General features: G+C 62.5%; 1 protein-coding gene across 9 annotated transcripts in view; it reads right to left on the reverse strand.

The window, feature by feature from the left end:
- Positions 1-2,981: 2,981 nt before the first annotated feature.
- The window catches only part of ACOT7 (acyl-CoA thioesterase 7), a 102,430-nt gene continuing 87,324 nt past the window's right edge, over positions 2,982-18,087 (reverse strand). For all 9 annotated transcript variants that reach the window (XM_040459756.1, XM_040459744.1, XM_040459771.1 and 6 more), the window contains exon 9: positions 2,982-3,357. In XM_040459756.1, the coding sequence (XP_040315690.1) occupies positions 3,259-3,357 (99 nt within the window). In that variant the 3' untranslated portion in view covers positions 2,982-3,258. The remainder of the gene's footprint in view (positions 3,358-18,087) is intronic.

Below are 18,087 nucleotides of genomic sequence, written 5' to 3' on the forward strand. Positions count from 1 at the left end.
AGCTCGGGCGGCCGGGGGCGGGGGGCGGAGCAGGGCGCATGCCTCCGCGCCGCCCCTCGGACCGCCCCGCCCCCGGAGGCGCGGCCCACCGCCGCGTCCGTCGGTCTGCGCATCTGTGGGTCCTTGGTTTCCCTCCAGCCCTGCACCCCGCCTCTGCCGCGGCGGGCGCCAAAGCCCCTCGGGAGGGCGGCGCCTCTTGGGACGTCTGCGCTACGCAGCGGCTTCTCGCTGCCGTCTCGGGTCGGTCCACTGGCCCGATTCGGCCTCCGAGCCTCCGGGGAGAGGAAAGGCCTGGAGCTCTGGGGGGTGGCGGGCCCAGGGGGCCTAGGACTGGAACGGACAGTGAGAACCTACGGCCGGGCGTGGGGCTCAGGGAGGCCTTCCCGGAGGAAGCCACATCTACGGTCAACAATAAGGGTGGGGCTGGAGGGGACCTGGGGCACCTGAGGACTAGCGACTTCCAGGAACTGGGGAGTCGGTCAGGATCAGGGGCTGGGGTAGGGAGAGGCGAGGTCGGGTCAACTAAGGATTCAAACTTCTCCTGGGTTCTGGGGAGGTCCACCGTGGGATGGTGAATGGACCACGGGTCTGCCAGGTTGTTGCCCTTCACCCCATGGGCTCAGGAATGTTCTCTCAAACTGGAGGACGTGGCGGCTGGGAGAGGCCAGGCCTGCAACTCAGCACTCCTGGTCCCCGCCTCAGGAGCTCCCCGCCGCCACCCCCACCCCCACCCCACCTTAGCATTTCTAGCGGGGGGCACAGGCATCCAGAAGGAATCCTATTAGTCTCCTTGATGGGGGCCTCTGGAGACTCCCGGAGTCTTGGTCTCCCATCCCTACAGAGGACCCTGCCTGTCTCTTCAAGGACACCCATGACCACACACACCCTTGGGCACAAGGTCTCGAAGTCATTCTGGGCTGCTTGGCACGTCACTGTCCTTCCCATGCACCTGGGAAGCATCCAAGAGTGTGCAGCCCAGTGTCTGGAGGAAGGGGGCACCTGTCCAGATAGAACCGGGCCCAACCAAATGCAGCCAGTGCTGCCCACACCACTCTCTAGCTGGCTCCCGCACCGCCTGCCCCTACACCACCTCTATATCCCAGGAGCAGCTGGGGCTAGGGGCAGCTGTTAGGAGACCCAGGGCAGGCCGTAGGGTCAGTGCTCTGTGACAAAAATGAAGGTGTTTGTATCCAAAGCCTCCACAATGAAGTGGGGCTGGTGAATGGGGGGCCTTGGACCGTATACTCCATGTATGGCTTCTGGGCAGCCAGGACCCCTAGTGAGCTCTCCATGGATGGGCCAGCTCCCTGCCCAGGTGGCACTGGTTATAAATAGGCCACCGGCAGTGGGAGGCTGGCACAGGGAGGCTGGTAACCAAGTGTGGCATTTCTAAGACAAACACAGGTGACCCAGTCATCCGGAGTCTTGGGCCACACTGCTGTCCTGCTGGCAGAGGACAGCCCACCCCAGGCCTATGGCCCCCAGTGCCCCTCCACCAGCCCAGCTCACCCACTGCTGCCTGTACTAGTGTCCCTGCCCTGGGCTCAGCTGGCTCTGGGGGCAGGTGGGAGATGGGCTTCCCATGACCACCCTGGGGACCTTGTGCTAAATGCTTTGCTAGCCTGGGCTCCTCCCAGCTGTCCTGGGAAGTGGATTTTAAGCACCTGGCTTGCCCAAAGCCACATAGATGAGTGGTCAAGACCGAGAAGGATGTAGATGCCCTGATGTCCCCTGTCCCTTGGGCTCTGGCTTCACGGACATTGGTTCGGCTGGCCTGGGCTGGGCTGAGCTTTCTGCTGGACCTGTAGGGGAGGCCTCCTGGTCACTCCCAGCCCAGGGCACCCACCCGCTGCCTTCAGGAGGTCTGAATGGGGCCTGGGTGGAGCCGGGGGCGGGGGGGGGGGGGGGGGCAGAAGGGATTGGTGCTGTGGCCTCCAGTGGCCTGTTCCCTCCTCCTGCTTCCAGGCAGGAAATAATCCTGGCAGCTGGGACTGAGGCCTGAGACAGATTCCGAAGCTCTTGGCGGGTGTTTCTGCACATCTGGAGCCGCATTCCCTCTCTCTGGGCCCCGGGGAGCCCGGTGTGAGGCTGCAGCTGTTTGGTGGCCACTCTCCCCATCTCCAGGCTTCCACGATGAGCCTGGGTTGGGAACATTCTCCCATCACCAGGTGTGCTTGGTGGTGTCTTTCTCAGTCATGGGTGGGGGTGAAGGGTTGACCCCTGTAGTGCCTGGCAGGCTGCTGGCCGAGATGCACACGCACAGCCTCACATCTCACACATGCACACACACGTATGCACAGACAGGGCTACAGATGTGCATGCACGCGCGCGCGCACACACACACACACACACACACACACACACACACACACAGCTACACGCTGACACCATTCACACACGCTGCTGCTCAGACCCCCACCCCACAAGCCTTCCCAATAACCCCCTGGCCTGAGTGGCTGGGGGTTTCCACAACAGGCACAGGGGCCCTGGCACCGGCTGGGAGGCTCCTTCTAGAAGAATCCCTGCCTCTTCCTCCAGAGGGCTAAGGAGCCAGAGCTGCTCCCACTGAGAAGAGGCAGAGGGAGGCCGGGGCAGGGCTCCCATTTGCTGAATGTGCCCCAGTCAGGCTGGGCTCTGTTCTCCCTGCACATCACCTCCCTGGGTCCTCACAAGCACCCCCACCCCCATCTATGGGAAGGCCACTCGAGGCTTAGAGCTGGCAGCCTGCATGAGCCAGATAGAGGGCAAGCGGGCTGCTGGCTGGGGTCTCCCGGCCAGGACATGGAGCCCGGGCCCTGGGAGGGAAGGGGTGTTCCCTCCAGCCAGCAAGTCATTAGGAGAACCCGAGGGCTGGGGTACACGCAGGTATCGGCACCCGGGCGAGACGGGAGTGCGGGAGGGCCCATGGAAGCCTCTGGCCCCCCACCCCGTGCCCCACAGGAAAGCAGCCCCCCGAGACAAATGACGACCCGGGGCCAAGGTCCAGTCAAACAGCAGCTTTATTAGTGACGCTGGATTCCGTACACACCGTGCACGCGAGCATCCCCTCGGGAGTGCCTCCAGCGGGAGGGACGACACTGGAGTGGTATAAATAAAGCTTTGGTGTGTAGGTTTTCAGGAGAGAGCACAGGTTAACACTGCAAGACGAACACTTCACACAACACCAGCTCTCAATGTGGATTGGGTTTTTGGCCAAGGGGGTAAATTCTAAGTGACTAGACACCGGGGCCGCCGCAGACCTGGCGCGGGAGGGGGCGCCTAGGGCTGGGGCTCCGCCTGGCCCTGCCGTTTTGCCTTCATCTGCAGGTACCGCCCTTTGCCTTCCTCAAAGCGCTTCTTCTCGTCCTCGGTCTCGGGCTGTGGACCACACACAGACACAGGCAGGTTAGAGACGCCACGGCACCCCGAATGCGGGCCATGGCCTGGGCCCTGCCCCGGGGGGGCCCCCCGAACACCCCACCCCGGCTCCTCTGGCGGCCTGGGGCTGCCCGGGGGCCAGGCACTGACCCGGGGCCCCGCCTTCCTGCCAGGCGGCCGAGAAGACCCTGGGAAGGGGTCCCTGTACGGATACCAGCGTCACGGGTGCCTCCCCGCCACCCTCCACATGGCAGGTGGAATCCCAAGCCCAGTGCCTCTTTGATAATGAACCTTAGCTGGAAATGCACTTGATAAAACCTGGGAGGGAAGGCCTAGAGCAGGGCCGAGTGTGAGGAAGGAAGGGGGTCCCCGCTGGGTCCAGTCCCAGGGAGTGCCAGCTGCTCACAGTCCCTGCCCCAAAGGGAAGTGGAGACAAGCGCTGTGCCGGCTGGGTGACCTCGGGATGGCCACTTCGCTGGGCCGGGAGCAGTAGTGACGGTTGGGTGGGCAAAAGCCCTGGACGGCACAGATGACCGGAAGAGGCGCCTCGGGTCCTGGTAGCCCCTTCTCTGCATTTCTTTCCTCTGAGCGACCTAAGAGGCCACGTGCCCCTCCTCGGGGGGCAGAGCCCCCTCACCGGCCAGAGGGAACGGGCCGGAGGCTGGGCTTTGCCCCGGAAGTCTCGGTTCGTGCCTGCCCACGTGGCAGGATTGGGAATGGCGCCCCCTTCCGCTCTCAAGAGTGGCCTGGCCGCTAGGCACGGAGACCACCGCAGCAGCTCAGGCGGTCACTTCCCGGGACCCCATCTGTCCCCCTGCAGAGTTCTCTCTGGCCCAGCCCCGGTCAGGAATGCAGGTTTAAAGCGCTTTGCGGATGCCCCCGGGACATTTCCTTGCGGTACCCTGAGGGTGTCTGAAAGGCAAAGAAATGGGGCAGGTGCCCTCCATCCACGACTGGAGCCCCAGCAGCTATTTTTAGGCCCAAGTGTTTTACAGGCAAATGGTATATTGGCAAAAGAGAGAACAATCAGCTGGAGGATGGAGTGTCAGGTTAAGCCAAATACTTCCTCCCCCTCAGCCGCCTCTGAAATTGTTCGCTAAATGTCACCAGGTGTAAACTGTCAAAACCTTGTGGCTTGGAGCCAGCGGAACTTTCGGGTATTTAAAGAACTAGGCTCGTGCTCCTCGGAGTGGTTCCGGTGCCTGTTTGAAAAGCACACACGGAAAGTGGCTTTTCCAAGACACTTTATTGAGGAAGGCGCCCCTGCGGCTCTGGTTTTCTCTCTGGCTGACTTTTTTTAAAAGTGAAATTTGAGGCCATGCAATCTGACCTGAAAGAGCCCAGGGAGACAAAATGTTCTCTCCGTTAGAGCAGGCAGTGCTAACGGGGAGCTTCCTGGGGACAGGAGGGCCGGGGGCCCCGTCCCTGTTCCTGAAGGCACCCCACAAACACAAGGCCGCATCCAGCTGAGCCCGGCTTCTGTGCAGCCCAGGCGGGATGTGTCGGTCGGGGGCTTCTCCAACGCCTCTGTGTGCGTAGGTCACCCGGGTTCTGACCCGGTGGGTCTAGGGCCCAGGGGCTGAGACGCATTTCTAATAAGCATCCAGGTGATATGTGGCCGCTGGCCTGTGGCCCGCTCTGCCCCCCTCCATCCATCCCTGCACCAGATGGGGGACAGCCAAAGAGGCCAAGAATGCAAGGTCAAGGCCAGTGGGCTGAAACAGTTGGGGGCCTTCCCCCCCGGGGCCCCCCCCCCCCCCCGCTGTGGAACGTGCTTGGCGTGGCTGAGGAATCCTGTGACTCCCATCCATCTGCGGTGGCCAAAGGCCACGGCTTGGGAGGGCGGCACGGCTGGGCCCCTCCCGCGGGGGAGGGACTGCGGTCAGGTTTCCCACCGGCCTTGCAGAGGACCCGCTCATGGGCAGTATGTTTGGGTCCTGGAGCTGGGAAAGGGGACTGGATGAGGGGGAACGCAGATGGAGAGGCGGTGGGCTGGGCCATGTGCCGAGGGCCCTCCCTCCAGCTGGTAGGGTTCCCATCCCTGGGGCAGGGGAAAGAAGGCAAGAGGCTCGGGAAGAAAAGAACTTCTCAAAAGCAAAGGCCGCGAGCAAGGCAGCGGGCTGGAGAGGGATGGCCCCGGGCCGTTTGCAGAGCCCATTGGAGCCAGGTCCTGCCTGATGTGAGGGGCCCGTTTCTCTAGCCCACCAGCGTTTCTGGAAACTGGCGGGCGTGGGATTCACGTGAGGAACTTGGTCCCCAAGTGCCTGGGTCACCAGCCAAGGGCTCTCAGGGCTCAGAAGAGTAGCGGGAGGTCCGGGGGGGGGGGGCGGGCGGCAAACGGAGCCATCCTCTGGGGGGGTCCTAGAAGGTGGGCAGAAATGGCCCACCGAGGTCAAGCCCCTGGGCAGCAGCACCACCCTCTGCAACCATCTCTCTGTCCATCTGTCCGCCCGTCTTTCTGTAGCTCCCTCTGGGCCGTCCACACCATGCACTTCGGTTCCTTCCCTCGAGGACACGCGTCATGGTTCCATTTGTGTTAATGGCGCTAGCTGCAAATCTGTAGCGGGAGTGGGGTCTCCATAGCCTCTGTGCCCCACCCCCAGCCTTGACGTCCCCACCTCTGGAAGGAAGATGTAGCATTCTTGAGGGTTGCTGGCCAAGTGGGTGTGGGAAGCTGAATGCTAGCTGCCGGCTCACAATAAACCGTGCGCACAGGGCCGCGGCTTTGAAGATCTTGACGTTACATAAATCTGTTCGACTTTGTTGAATCGGCGAGCTCCCAGACAGATCTGGCCAAGGACCCCTCTTCCTCAGGAGCCGCACGACCACCTGGGGTTGGCCGAATGGCCGGGTGCTGCCTACGCTCTCCCGCTACCAGCATGTGGCACGCGCCTTCAGAGCTGTCCCCATAGCCCCGGAGGATGCCTAGATAGACCCTGGTCAGCGCCACCCGGCCTGTGGAATGGGCTGGCCCGCATCGGGACCCCCACCACACTGCACACCCTTCCTGGAGTGGCCTCTTCATCCTGCCCCGAAACCCCGCCCAGCCTCCTCTCTGGAGCCAGGGCGAGGGGCCGGCCAGTCTGGTTTGAATCTGGCTTCGCCGCTTGCCCGTCATAAGGCTCGCAGACTCCCCTACACCGTCCTCTATAAAATGGACCCGTACCCACCCTACCGGGTTGCTGGGGAGACCAAAGTCCTGCTAGCCGTCCCCAACGAGAGGGCGACAGAAGCCCCGCCCACTTCACGTAGGAGTCCCATTTCCATGAAACCTTTAGGATAATCACGCCCACGCAGAGAACACGGGTTAGTGGTGCCAGGGGCTGGGGGAGGGCTGACGGCTGAGGAGTGCACTGTTTCTTTTGGGGGGATGACGATGTTCTAAACTTGATTGTGGTGATGGCTGTGTGTCTCTGTGAACGCACTAACACCCACCGGACTGTCTACGGTACGTGAAAACCGTACGGCGTGTAATTAGATCTGCAGACGACCAGAGGTGAACACCCTCCTCACAGTTCACAGAAAATCAAGGAGAAGGTCCGGCACGGAGATGCCTCCCACCCAGGTCCTGGCACACAAGCGGGAGCGGCGCAGAGGAAACGCTCACTGAATTAAGCCCGGCGCTTTCCCTACAGCGGCCGAGCCAGCACGCATTCATTCATTCATTCATGCATTCATTCCTCCCTCGTGCGCTGCTCTGGGCCGGGTGCACGGATCCTGTCTCGGGAGCCGACGGAGTAGCCGGCAACACACAGAAGGCGAGGCAGATTATCCGGTACGCCGAGAAGTGACAGTGACACGGCCGCACTACAAAGTCAAGCAGCGCGAGGGGGTCTCAAGGGCCAGGTGCTGCCGGGGAGACTCCAGAGTGGGGGGAGCAGCCGAGTGGGTGCCAAGGCACATGGGGGTTGCTGGGAGGGTCCCGATCCACGGAGGTGTGCGGGTCACCTGCCAACGGCAACTGTGGCTGTCCTCCCCATCTGGTCAGGCGAGTGGCGGTGACAGGGCCCGCTCAGCAGAGTGAGCCACCACACGGGAAGGGCCTCCTTGGGGAACAGCAGGGGCAGAGTCCCCGGATCACCTCAGGCACCTCATCTGTGGAGTGGGAAGCTCCTAGACCCTCCTGTCTGTGTGGTTACAAGGAGCAGGGGCAGCACCCATACCCTCTCCAACCCAAGGCCTCAACACAGTGGCCCCCATGAGCTGCCCGGGTAACCTGCCGCTGGGGTGGGCATCCATCTGGATGCCCTTCCAGGCCCTTCTAACACTGGGCAATGCTGGGGTTACGCTCAAGAGCCTGCTGCTGGGGCCACTGGTCCTGCAGAAACTGTGAGAAGGAAGGCCGGGCCCCCGGGCCAGGTGTCTGTGGGGCAAGTGGCTGTCCAGAGTCCAGTCCACTGGTAAGAATAAGCCGGTGACAAAGGACAAACTGGATACACACTGAAATACTCAGAGGCGATGATGCCGTCTCAGATTGGCCTCCACCGGCCTGGGTGGTGGGGTGGGCAGGGTATATACAGGAGCAAGACTGGCCCCGTGTCGATAGCCACTTAAGGGTTCTTTCTTCTCTTTTCTTTTGCATTTATTTTTCTATAATTAAAGGTAAAAAAAGAAAACCAACGAGACCCATGAGGGCAGCTGCAGGGACCCCTTCTCCCTTCCCTGGGCACAAAGAACTTCAAGTCACACGCAGTCAGTTGAGGGCCTGAGTCTGGCGTTGGAGGGGAGCTGCCCCTCCCCCCCAGGCTCTATCTCCCTGCGGCCCCCTTGCCCGCCTCCCCACCTGGCACCTTCCTCTGGCCCAGAACCATATCCGTGGTGACCCGAGTTAACCCACGCGTCTGTGACAATATCCCTCCAACTGCCCAGGTGAACCTTGTGCGGTGACCAAGCGTGGAGCCCTCCCACCCCTTCTCCCACGTGGGCTGTGCACAGGGGGCCAACCTGGGGCAGTTCTCAGAAGTTCTCTGGGCAGCGGCTTCTAGGGAACGGCCTACACTGAGCCCCGGCACGTGCCAGCACCACGCCAGCTCGATACAGTCTGCGCGGCAACCCACAAGGAGCACCAAAGTCATTGCGGTTTCTCTTTCACCAACGAGGACCCCAGAGGGAGTGGGTGGCTTGCCCAAATGGCATCTGGTAAGCCGCAGAGCCTCGATTTGAGCCTGGGCACTGCTGCCTCGATTTGAGCCTGGGCCAGGCCATCCCATGCCAATGGGCGCTTATCCGTGGGCTCCCCGGCAGGCAATGGGGAATACTGTGACCCTCCGACGTTGCCCAGAGTGAACCTGGAGGCCCCCAGGGTGAAGGCCCCTTCTTGAGCTGGTGCCAGCCTGCCAGCCTGCCGGGGGCCCAGGGTCAGGGGTGTGCTCCTGGCCCAGCCCCTCACTCCAGCCTCGGAGCTAGGCGCCTCCCCAAGAAGCTTCTCGAGCTCTTGTGGGAGATGGCGGAGGTGCGGTGCACTTTCCCTTGTCCGGCTCAGCTTCCAACACCCAGTCGCTCCCGTGAGGGTGAGGCCAACCCACGGGGCTGACGGGGCCCGGGTTTACCGAGGCACCACAAGCAGCCAGGGCATCTTCCGAGCAGCGTGCCGCCCTTCTGTCACATTCAGGGGAAGCCAGAGTTGGGGCTGTCGTCCCACGCTTCACCCCATGCTTCCCCTGCACTCACGAGGAATCCTCTCTCTAGTTCGTCAACTTCGGGAACGTCTGTACAGACACATCAGAGTCGCGAGCCAGGGGAGCATCATGTTGGGTCCTCCTCAGGGCCAGGGCTCGGGAGGCGAGCCAGGTGCCCCGGCACCAATCCCAAGGGGGCGCTCACCCCTGGGGCCGTGCACGTGTAGGGTGGCACCCTGCTGGCCTCCCCTCACTCCCCCCCACCCCGGGCCCGACGTGCGGCTGTGATGATCCAGTCTAGCAAGGCTTTCTAGAGCTCCGGCTCCGGTCAGGCCTGAAGCCCGCCCTCCACCAGACTGCCCCCGACCACTGCAGCTACTTACCCCTCAGCAGCCAAGAGGCCATCAGGGGTTCCAGAATGTGTGTGCCAGATGCTCTGGACGCTTCTCTCACTAGTTCAGTCAACGCGTGCCCTGAGGAGGGGCAGAGGCCGAAGCGCAGATGATTCCCGTCCACGCTGCTGGCACAAAACACGGCAAATTCTAGCGTCCACTCGGTGGAGGGAGAGGCCAGTGCACAGCACCAACGTTCAATATTCCGCAGCGAAGTCATCAGCCGGGATCTGCCCTCAGACAGAACGAACGCTGACTCGTGATGGATGTGCGGGCAGCCGGCCAGCTCAGCGAGGCCTCAGAGGAAGGGGCCAGCTGAGGGCTCATCTCTCTTCTGGTCTCGGGATGACGGCATGTGCTGAATGTTCTGGGCTCTGTAGAGCCCCACCAGGCCTAGGGGCAGTGTCTGGCTGACATCAGGCATCGAGCACCCCCCGCCCCCGCCCCCGCCCCGTGAGCGCTGCGCCCTGTCCCCCGGCTGCCCAGGAAGGTGTCCAGCCAGGGCAGGGATTTATAAAGACGGTCAAGTCCCCTCACGGCCATCCGATGGGGAGAGGGAAGCAAACAGAGGTGGGCAGGGCAGTGCTCGGCATTCTGTGGCGGCACCGCCCCGGCCCCCGCGGGCCAGAGGACAGTCGGCCGCCCCAGGCCGTGAGTTCCAACAAACAGCCCTCCCAGCCAAGTGACTAAGAGGGGCCACCGCTTCCCTGCCGGGTGTGAAGCTGACAGAACGAGACAGATGGCTGCCTGCGCGGCCCCCGCCCACGGCCCGGCTGCCGCCTCCCTGCATCCCGTCTCCCTCCATCCGGCAGAGTAAATAAATACATAAGTTGTTGGCTGTTGCTGTTTTTAATGGAGGGCTGGGGGCGGCGGGGAGAAGGAAAAAGCTCCTCTGCGGGAAACCACATTTGCCTTCAAGGGCGTGGAGCTGCCGGCCGGGAGAAGGGCGCAGGACCACAGGCCAGCAGCGCCACAGCCCGAGCACACGCCCGCGCCTTGGAGGGGGGAGGCTCAGACCCGGTGCATCCTCTCCCATGGGTGCGGGGAGGTGCCTGCCTAGTGGAGGGGACTGTGGAGGGGTCGTGAGGAAGCCAGGCTCTGGGCTGCAGGGATGGCCCCCAGCTTCCCAGGGCAAGGTTCTCACGCCTGTCGACCAGCGACCTGAGGAGGTGACACGGCCGGGTGTTCTCTGTACACGTGCCTGGGAGGTACTCGTGTCACAGCCAGCCTCAGAGACAGAATGCGCCAACTCCCAGCACTGCCCGGGGAGGAGGGCGGACGGCTCCGGGGGTCACCCAAGGCATCGGGCCCTTTGGAACTTCACACCCAGCCAGAGACACGGGGGTCAAGGGAGCCCCAACGGCCCCCGCCCGCTGGCTGCAGGGGCCGCAGATCTGCGTCCTCTCCCTCCTGCCAGCCGCTGTCTTCCGGGCTCCTTTCCACCGGAGGAAAGCCTGCGGCTCTGGGAGCCTAACAGCGCAGACCAAATGTTTTCCAGTTTGCAATTTTCTGTGCCGCGAGCACACACATTTGGAACTTGGCACGGAGGGCGAGTGACTAACTTCCACTCGCGGTAAAATCAATAGCTTGTCCTTTTTGTAATTAACGAATGTCTGGTGCGAAGAGGGTTTCCAGTAGTGACAGAACAGCCTCCTGCGAGCCTGAGGGACACAGACGTTCTTAATTAGGAAGCCGCGCACGCTCCCTCTCCCGTCTTCATAATGGGAGACAGGAGTGTTCTGGGGACAATTGTGCAGGCAGTCAGGATGTCTTCTGATGACTGGGGCCAGTCAGCATGGCCTCGTGGGAGGCCCCGTGTGTGGCCAGGCAGGGATGAACTTGGCATCCGGGGCCCCTAGCCTGGCAAGCAGCTGTGTCCCCAGAGCGCGGCTGCACCCACAGATGCGACCTCAGCAGGCCGGGCGGGAAGCAGAGTCCCTCACCGCCCTGCCTGATGGCCCACGTGGGGGGCTCCCCACGACCGCCTCCAGTGATGGCTCCAACGGTGACATTGCCTGTGTCAGGGTCCCTCACCCGGCAGCACGGCTCAGCCTCGGGAACGACGGCTATGCTGTGCAGAGTGGCCGTGGACTCCCCTCTGAGAGGGCCCGGGAGCTGGGGACATCGGGAAAGGCAGCGAAGGGTGACGGCTCTGGTACAGGAGGCAAAGCAGGACTCGATCATATCGGGCGGCTTCTCCTCAGCTTCACCCAAGACACAGGGGTGGTGGGGGGGGGTGGGGGGTGGCGGTGGTCACAGCACTCACTCCTGAGCCAGATGCGTTGACACGGCTGTCCCCACCGGACAGCAACGATAAAGATCGCAACTGCCATTCGCTGAGGCCGGGCCTGGCCCAGGAGGCATTTGCCGAATGAATGAATGAACGAATGATCGAACAAATGGAAGAGTGAAACAAAAGAGCCTTGATTCCAAACTGGCGTGGTGTTTGTGCTAAAGATTCAAACCAGCGGCTTTGCTCCAATGACACGCAGTCAGACGCCTTCCGTTCCCAACCAACGCAAGAGCTCAGACCCCTGAGGGGCTCAACAGGAGCCCCCGGTGGTGACAAAGGCATGACGGGGAGCGTCCAGCGCACCTGGGCGTGGATAAAGTCCCCGAAGAAGCACCTCCCTCCGGCTGGCGGTTCCGACTCACTGTAGCCCGAGGCCGCGCGCGCGTGCAGGGAGGCCCCTCTGCATCCTTCCTACCACTGGGGGCTCCAGAGCCTGCTTCTCACCTGGACCTTTGAGTACAGGGTTCAGGAGTGTCCCTGGATTCAGCGGGTCTTTGCCACCTTGCGGAGAAAGCACGGTGCCAGTAAGAAGCAGTGTTTCTTACACCATCAGGGGCAGGCCGGTCTGTGTTCCCCCGCGGGACAGACCGGCCACGAGCTTCTCCTGCTGAAATCCCCTTCCTCGGTCCTCCAGCCCTGGCCCCCGTCCGGTCCCAACCACCTTCACAGGCCTCTCCCCTCACTTACGTTCCAAGGTGGCCGCAGTGGAACCTGGGGCGCCCTGACCAGCGGGGGTCCCCCCCCACCTTTCCCCAGGAGACTGCACCTCGGCCAGTGTCGCCCACGGGCCTCCCCTCCTCCAGCTGCCTTCCTGGTGCCACCGGAGTCAGGCCTCACCGTGCCCTCCGAGGGCCTGCTTCTGGGTTCTCACACTCGAGAGAAATTAAAACAGCCAGGGGTCACCCGGATCTGAAAACATCACAACAAAGCAACGAGACCAATGTTTCCAGAGTAGAACCTACGAGCGTTTTAACAAGAAAAGGTGTATCACTGGTGCCGTGGGCCCTTCCTTTCGGGTAGCTGGCTGTTGAATGTTAATGGGAGGGTGGTCTCCAAAACACTTGCTGTTCCGGCAAAGGGCCCAAGGCGGACGGGCAGGGACACGGTGGGGCTTCAGGGGACATCTGCAGGCGGCACAGGTAAAGGCGGTTGGAGGAAGAGCAGAGGGGAAGGCCGCACTGGTGGGGACTGCCCCCTCTCACCCACACCCCCGGTTCTCACAGGCCACTAGGAATTTCCCAGCACCAACCACTGAGGTGACAGGAACGGCTTGGGGATGCGGGCATTTTCCCACCACGAGACAGAGTCCCTGTGAAGCGTCCGGAACCAAGCGAGAGAAGGGATCAAGAAGCTTCATGAAGTCCAGTCCCTGACTCACCCCTGCGCAGGGAGGGGCAGGGAGAGGCAGCAGGGAGCACAGGTTCCCTCGATAACGTGGCTTCTCACACCCTTCCAGAACAGCACCAATCCCGCCGCACTACAGTACATCTGAGTTTCTTCAATTAGGGAGCGAGTGAACATCATTCCAGGACGTTGAGTGTCCAGGACGCTGAGGGGCCCCCCAAGCTGTGCCACTGGGGACCCTGCCCATGACGGTCCCTGGGTAAAGACCCACTTTCCTACAACCTGGGGAAGTGATGTGTGTTCCCTTGCTGCATTGGGCTGTGCAGAGCAGGCCCGGCCGCGGTCAGGAGTGGCAGCTTCCTTAGCCTCCTTAGCTGTTGATGCTTCGTCTCAAGGAATGGGGCCATCGGGAGGACCCCAGCCCCGTGCCTGCATGCCACGTGCCTGGGGTCCGGCAGGACACGGATGTCCTCTTCAGGGCAAAGGAGCCGGGAGCCTCCCAGTTAGGTCATCTCTGGGACAATTCAGAGAGGTCCTGCAGAGTAACTGCTCAGCCCGTGATGGCTCCAGTGGGGAAATGGAGGCTCGGGGGCGGAAAGGGAGCAGTCGTAGCTGGGGTTCAAGGTCCTACACTAGGTCCCTTGGACCAGATCAGCCATGTGACTTCGGTCAAGTTACCTCCCACCTCTGTCACGGTCACCTGTCTGCAGGATGGCAACAACCGAGCCTGACCCCCAGTGTGGGGATCCGCCAGCCCAGAAGTGAGTCGGCACTCCGTGAGCTCCAGCTGTCACCTTCCCAGGTGACAGGGACTGGCCCCGCCTGGACACTGGCCTAGGGGGGCACCCCCGGCCCCTAGAGTGGGCGCTCAGTAGGCGCAGAAATGGCTCCCGCCTGAGCACACGTTCTCCCCGTTCTCTGGCTGGGGCGAGCCTCGCTCGGAAAGCAGACAGGCAGACTGTGCCTCGCTGCCTCCCGTTTCAACCCAGAAAATACTTTCTTGTCACTTCAGTGGCTGACGACGGAGGCCTCTGCGTCTAGGCCCCGGCACGCTGAGTGGACAGCCTGGTGAGCCGGGAGGCGAGAATCCACCAGCACCAGCCAAGGCCGTCTGCGGCGGGCCAGGCTCACTCGGTGGCTTGGGTTTTCTGGGAGCAGAGCAAACCGGCTTCATACCCTCCGCCCCGTGTGACATGGCTCTGTAGTCGGGCCTCAGTTCGCTGGGGAAAAGGTTCCTTTTCCAGGGGCGCCTGGGTGGCTCAGTCGGTTAAGCGTCCGACTTCGGCTCAGGTCACGATCTCGTGGTCCGTGAGTTCGAGCTCTGTGTCGGGCTCTGTGCTGACAGCTCAGAGCCTGGAGCCTGTTTCAGATTTTGTGTCTCCCCCTCTCTCTGCCCCTCCCCTGCTCATTCTCTGTCTCTCTCTCCCCCTCCTTGAAAAATCAATAAACATTAAAAATAGTTTTTTTTGTTTTTTTTTTAAAGAGAAAAGAGTCCTTTCCAAATGATCCACGAAGCAGCTGTATTCGAGGGTTCTCTCAAAACGTGCACTGCCTATGTGCCGGGCTGGGTTCCCCCTTGTCCTGCCACCCTGCCCCGTGTCAACACACCCCGGTCACCGCAGGCCAGCACACAGCACCCCTGGCACCCCGCCCTCCACATTCTCCAGTCACACCTCCTGTCTCCCCGGGGCCCTTGGGGGCAGCAGCATCCGCATCTGAACCAGAGAATGGGAGGCAGGCGGGGGCCCCAGAACAGCGCTCCCTCCCTTCCACACAGAAATAATTTGGTTCTCCAGTTTCTAAAAAGAAACTGCTGGGACCAACCTGGTGTCAGGTCCCCAGGAAGCCACCCTAGCGGTTGCCACGGTGTCTCTCTGCACAGGCCACCTTTCCAGCCCTGCTCAGGGCCATCTGGGGCGTGCCCTCCACCCCTGACGTCAGGGTGCATGGCCACAGACAGGCCTTCAGAGGCAGGCAGGGCAGCAGTGGGGCCTGGGCCTAGCGTCCAGCCCGGCAGCCCAGCTCCATACTCCACATCTGCCTCTTTAATGATTAGCCTGGAAAGTGCCGGCAGCTGCTGAGCACAGCCGCCCCAGAATAAAATATTCATCAAGAAAAACTCCAAACGGCAGCGCTGCCTTCCGTGTCAGCCGGTCCCTGGGGATGGAAGCTAAAAATAGCTGACGGGGGGGGGGGGGGAAGAGGGGAGGAGGCCGAGCGCCCACCACGGGCACAGGCACGTAGGCTGTGCGGAGCACACGTGTGTTCTGGGAGACAGACGGCACTGTGTCAGCGGGCCTCAAGTGCGCGCCCTGGAGGACAGGCCGGGGTCCCTCCCTGCCACGGGGTGGGCCCCAGGACGCCTCAGTGAAGAATCAAAGACCATCTTTAATTCTGAAGAGATAACAGCCTGGATCAACGTGAGGCAGGAAGACACGGCCATCGCTAGCTGCTGGCCCCTCAGACTTAGGGGATTCGGTCACGTGCTCTTTGTTCAAGCAAGTGTCTTTCCCCACCGTCCCGCTGCAACCCTGCCGGGCACCAGCACCTCCTCCTCTGAGCTGGCCCCCCACCGATGACGGACATCCCCGTCCCCCGTCACAGGTTTCTAGAAAGGGCACAGGCAGCTTTCTGCGCACACAGGGTGGCCCAGACCCGGGACTGTTTCCTATGTCCACGAAGGTCTTGGGTACCCACCCAGGGGGCCTCCTTGATGGCAGGCCACTCTCCATGGCAGACTGGACCTCCGGGGAACCGAGGCCCTCCTCCCGGCTGCAGCCCTGGTCTCCCCAGCGGGCTGAGTTCTGGGGTGCATGTGGCGTGGGGGCAGCAGGGGCGGCCTCAGCACCTCCCATCAAGCCCACAGCAGCTGCCGGACTCAGGAGCGGGCGAGCCTTACAAATCGGCTCTAGCTGGCACTTCGGACTGTGCCAGAAAACCCTGTCAATTTGCATTTGCTCAGAATGAGCCTTTGCAAGATGAAGATGGGCCGACTCCTTGCCTGTCTTTACTCTCCAACTCACTTGGGGAGCCCCACGGGCCCCTGGCCACCCCTTCAGCTGACAGGGGAGGAAAGGGCCCCAGTGGTCCTGGGGCTGGGCCTGGCTGGGACCCGCTGGGTGGCCTTAGATGTGTTCCCGCCCCTTCTCTCCCGTGACAGGCAGCTGGCCACTGCCCCCAGCCCTCCGGGTCCCTGGTTCCTTTTATCCAGATAGTCTCTGGGAAATGGCTCCCCTCCCCCCCAACCCCAGGCCCCCGTCCACAAGGCCACCATGGAAGGAACCTACCTAGGGAACAACAGTGAATGCTGACCACCCCCCTCCTGCCTCTTCCCTCATGACCCCCTCCAGGAGGGCTCCAGAGGGTTCCAGGAAAGGACAGCAAACAGCAGCTGACAAGTGTAGAGCTCCTCGTATAAACTAGCACACAGGACCCTCACCCACCCTCTGTGGCGCGCGCTGGGGCCGTCGCCATTGTACAGGGGAAGAAACGGAGGCACCCAGGAAGTAGGAGTGCGCCGGGGTCCCTGCCCCGAACCCTGGCAGCAGGATGCCCACACCCGCGCGCGTGCCCTGACGGTGCGCGTGCGTCCGCAGCAGTGAGGGGAGGGAGCCCCTGTGGTGTTTAGGGACCGGCACTTGCCAAGTGTCCAGCGGGGCACTGACCGGCGGGGTGGAGGAATGTGGCTGGAGAAGCCAGCAAGCCCACGAGCCCCCACAGGCACCTTCCTGAGCCCCAGTCTGTGTTGGGCGTCCTGGAGTCACACATCGGGGCCGAGGCCGGGGCCAGATACCGAACGAATGCGTGTGCACCAGAGGATCCGAGATGGTGCCGTGCACCCGGAGGTGGTGTGGGGAGGGGAGAGGGTCACCGGGCCGTGGGGCGGGGGTGGGGGAGGTGGGGTGGTCAGGCTTTATCTAGGGTGCGGAGGGAAGGCCACCTAAGCAGGAACTATCTGAGAAACCGTGGAAGGAGCTGGCTCTGCACCGCTCTGAGGGAAGGCATCCAGGCAGGGCAAGAGCAGGTACGAAGGCCCCGAGGCAGGAACGAGTCTGGGGGCTGAGGACAGAGCCTCACCGGACCCTGTGCTGAGGGTGCCAAGGAGCTGCCGAGCAGATTAGGCAGGAAGGGGAGAAAATCTGATTTTGTTTCAACAAATCCACTTGGCTCTAGGGTGTCAGACCGAGGGCGGCAAGAATGGAGGAGCCGGTGAGCCAAGGGCTGAGCAGGGATCCAGCCAGGGATGGGGCCCAGAGACAGTTGGGTGTGGGGGGCCGAGCAGGACAGTGGACAGGGGGGGCCAGGCGGGTTCCCAGACTCACTGAGAAAGGGACCACAACACGTGAGGACGAGTGGGGTTTTGGGGGGAAAGTTAATGAGTTCAATTCAGGATAAACCACGTTTGAGGCGTGTGTGGAGACCCCAGAGAGACGCGGAGCTGGCAAAGTCAGCCGGGGAGTGAGCGGTGACCACAGCGATGCCTGCAGCATAGGGCCTGGACCCCGCCGCCCAAGGATGGGGACGGGCACAGGGACCCGTCAGGGCCTGGTGTTTAGGGGCCACGGATGGATGGTCTGGACACGGCAGTCCTGTGTCAAGGGAGCACAGCCTTCACCGAGGCCTGGTGCGTGTGTCAGGTCGGGGAGACACAATGTGGTGTCCCTGGATCTGGCCACCCTGCGGAGCCCGGAGGCCAGAGAGAAGAGACGTCAAGTATTCGCCCGCGTGCGGCGGAATTCGGCATTTAGGATAAGGCACCGGGAGACATGGAAAAGGTGGGACACGGGTCTAAGCCAGCAGCGGGCAAGGCCTGCGTTTGGGGGCCATAAGGAGCAGGCAAGGTTCTGAGGAGACGTGGCCCAAGACCCAGAGACACGGGGCTGCAAAGGTCAAGGCCAGAAGTGGCCAGGAGTGGGGATCACGCACGTGGGCCAAGGGCCGGGTGGGGTGGAAGCCATCCTGCCAGCCTGGAGGGGGAGCCCGCAGAGCAGAAGGCGCGTCCCAGCCGGCCGGGCGGAGCGGGAAGCGTCCAGCTGACGAGGCCCACTGGAAATGGGGGGCTGGGGCCCGTCTGCCTGAGGGG

The sequence above is a fragment of the Herpailurus yagouaroundi genome, unplaced genomic scaffold (assembly GCF_014898765.1).
Source record: "Herpailurus yagouaroundi ecotype Mexico unplaced genomic scaffold, PumYag 77, whole genome shotgun sequence".
Taxonomy (NCBI): Eukaryota; Metazoa; Chordata; class Mammalia; order Carnivora; family Felidae; genus Herpailurus; species Herpailurus yagouaroundi.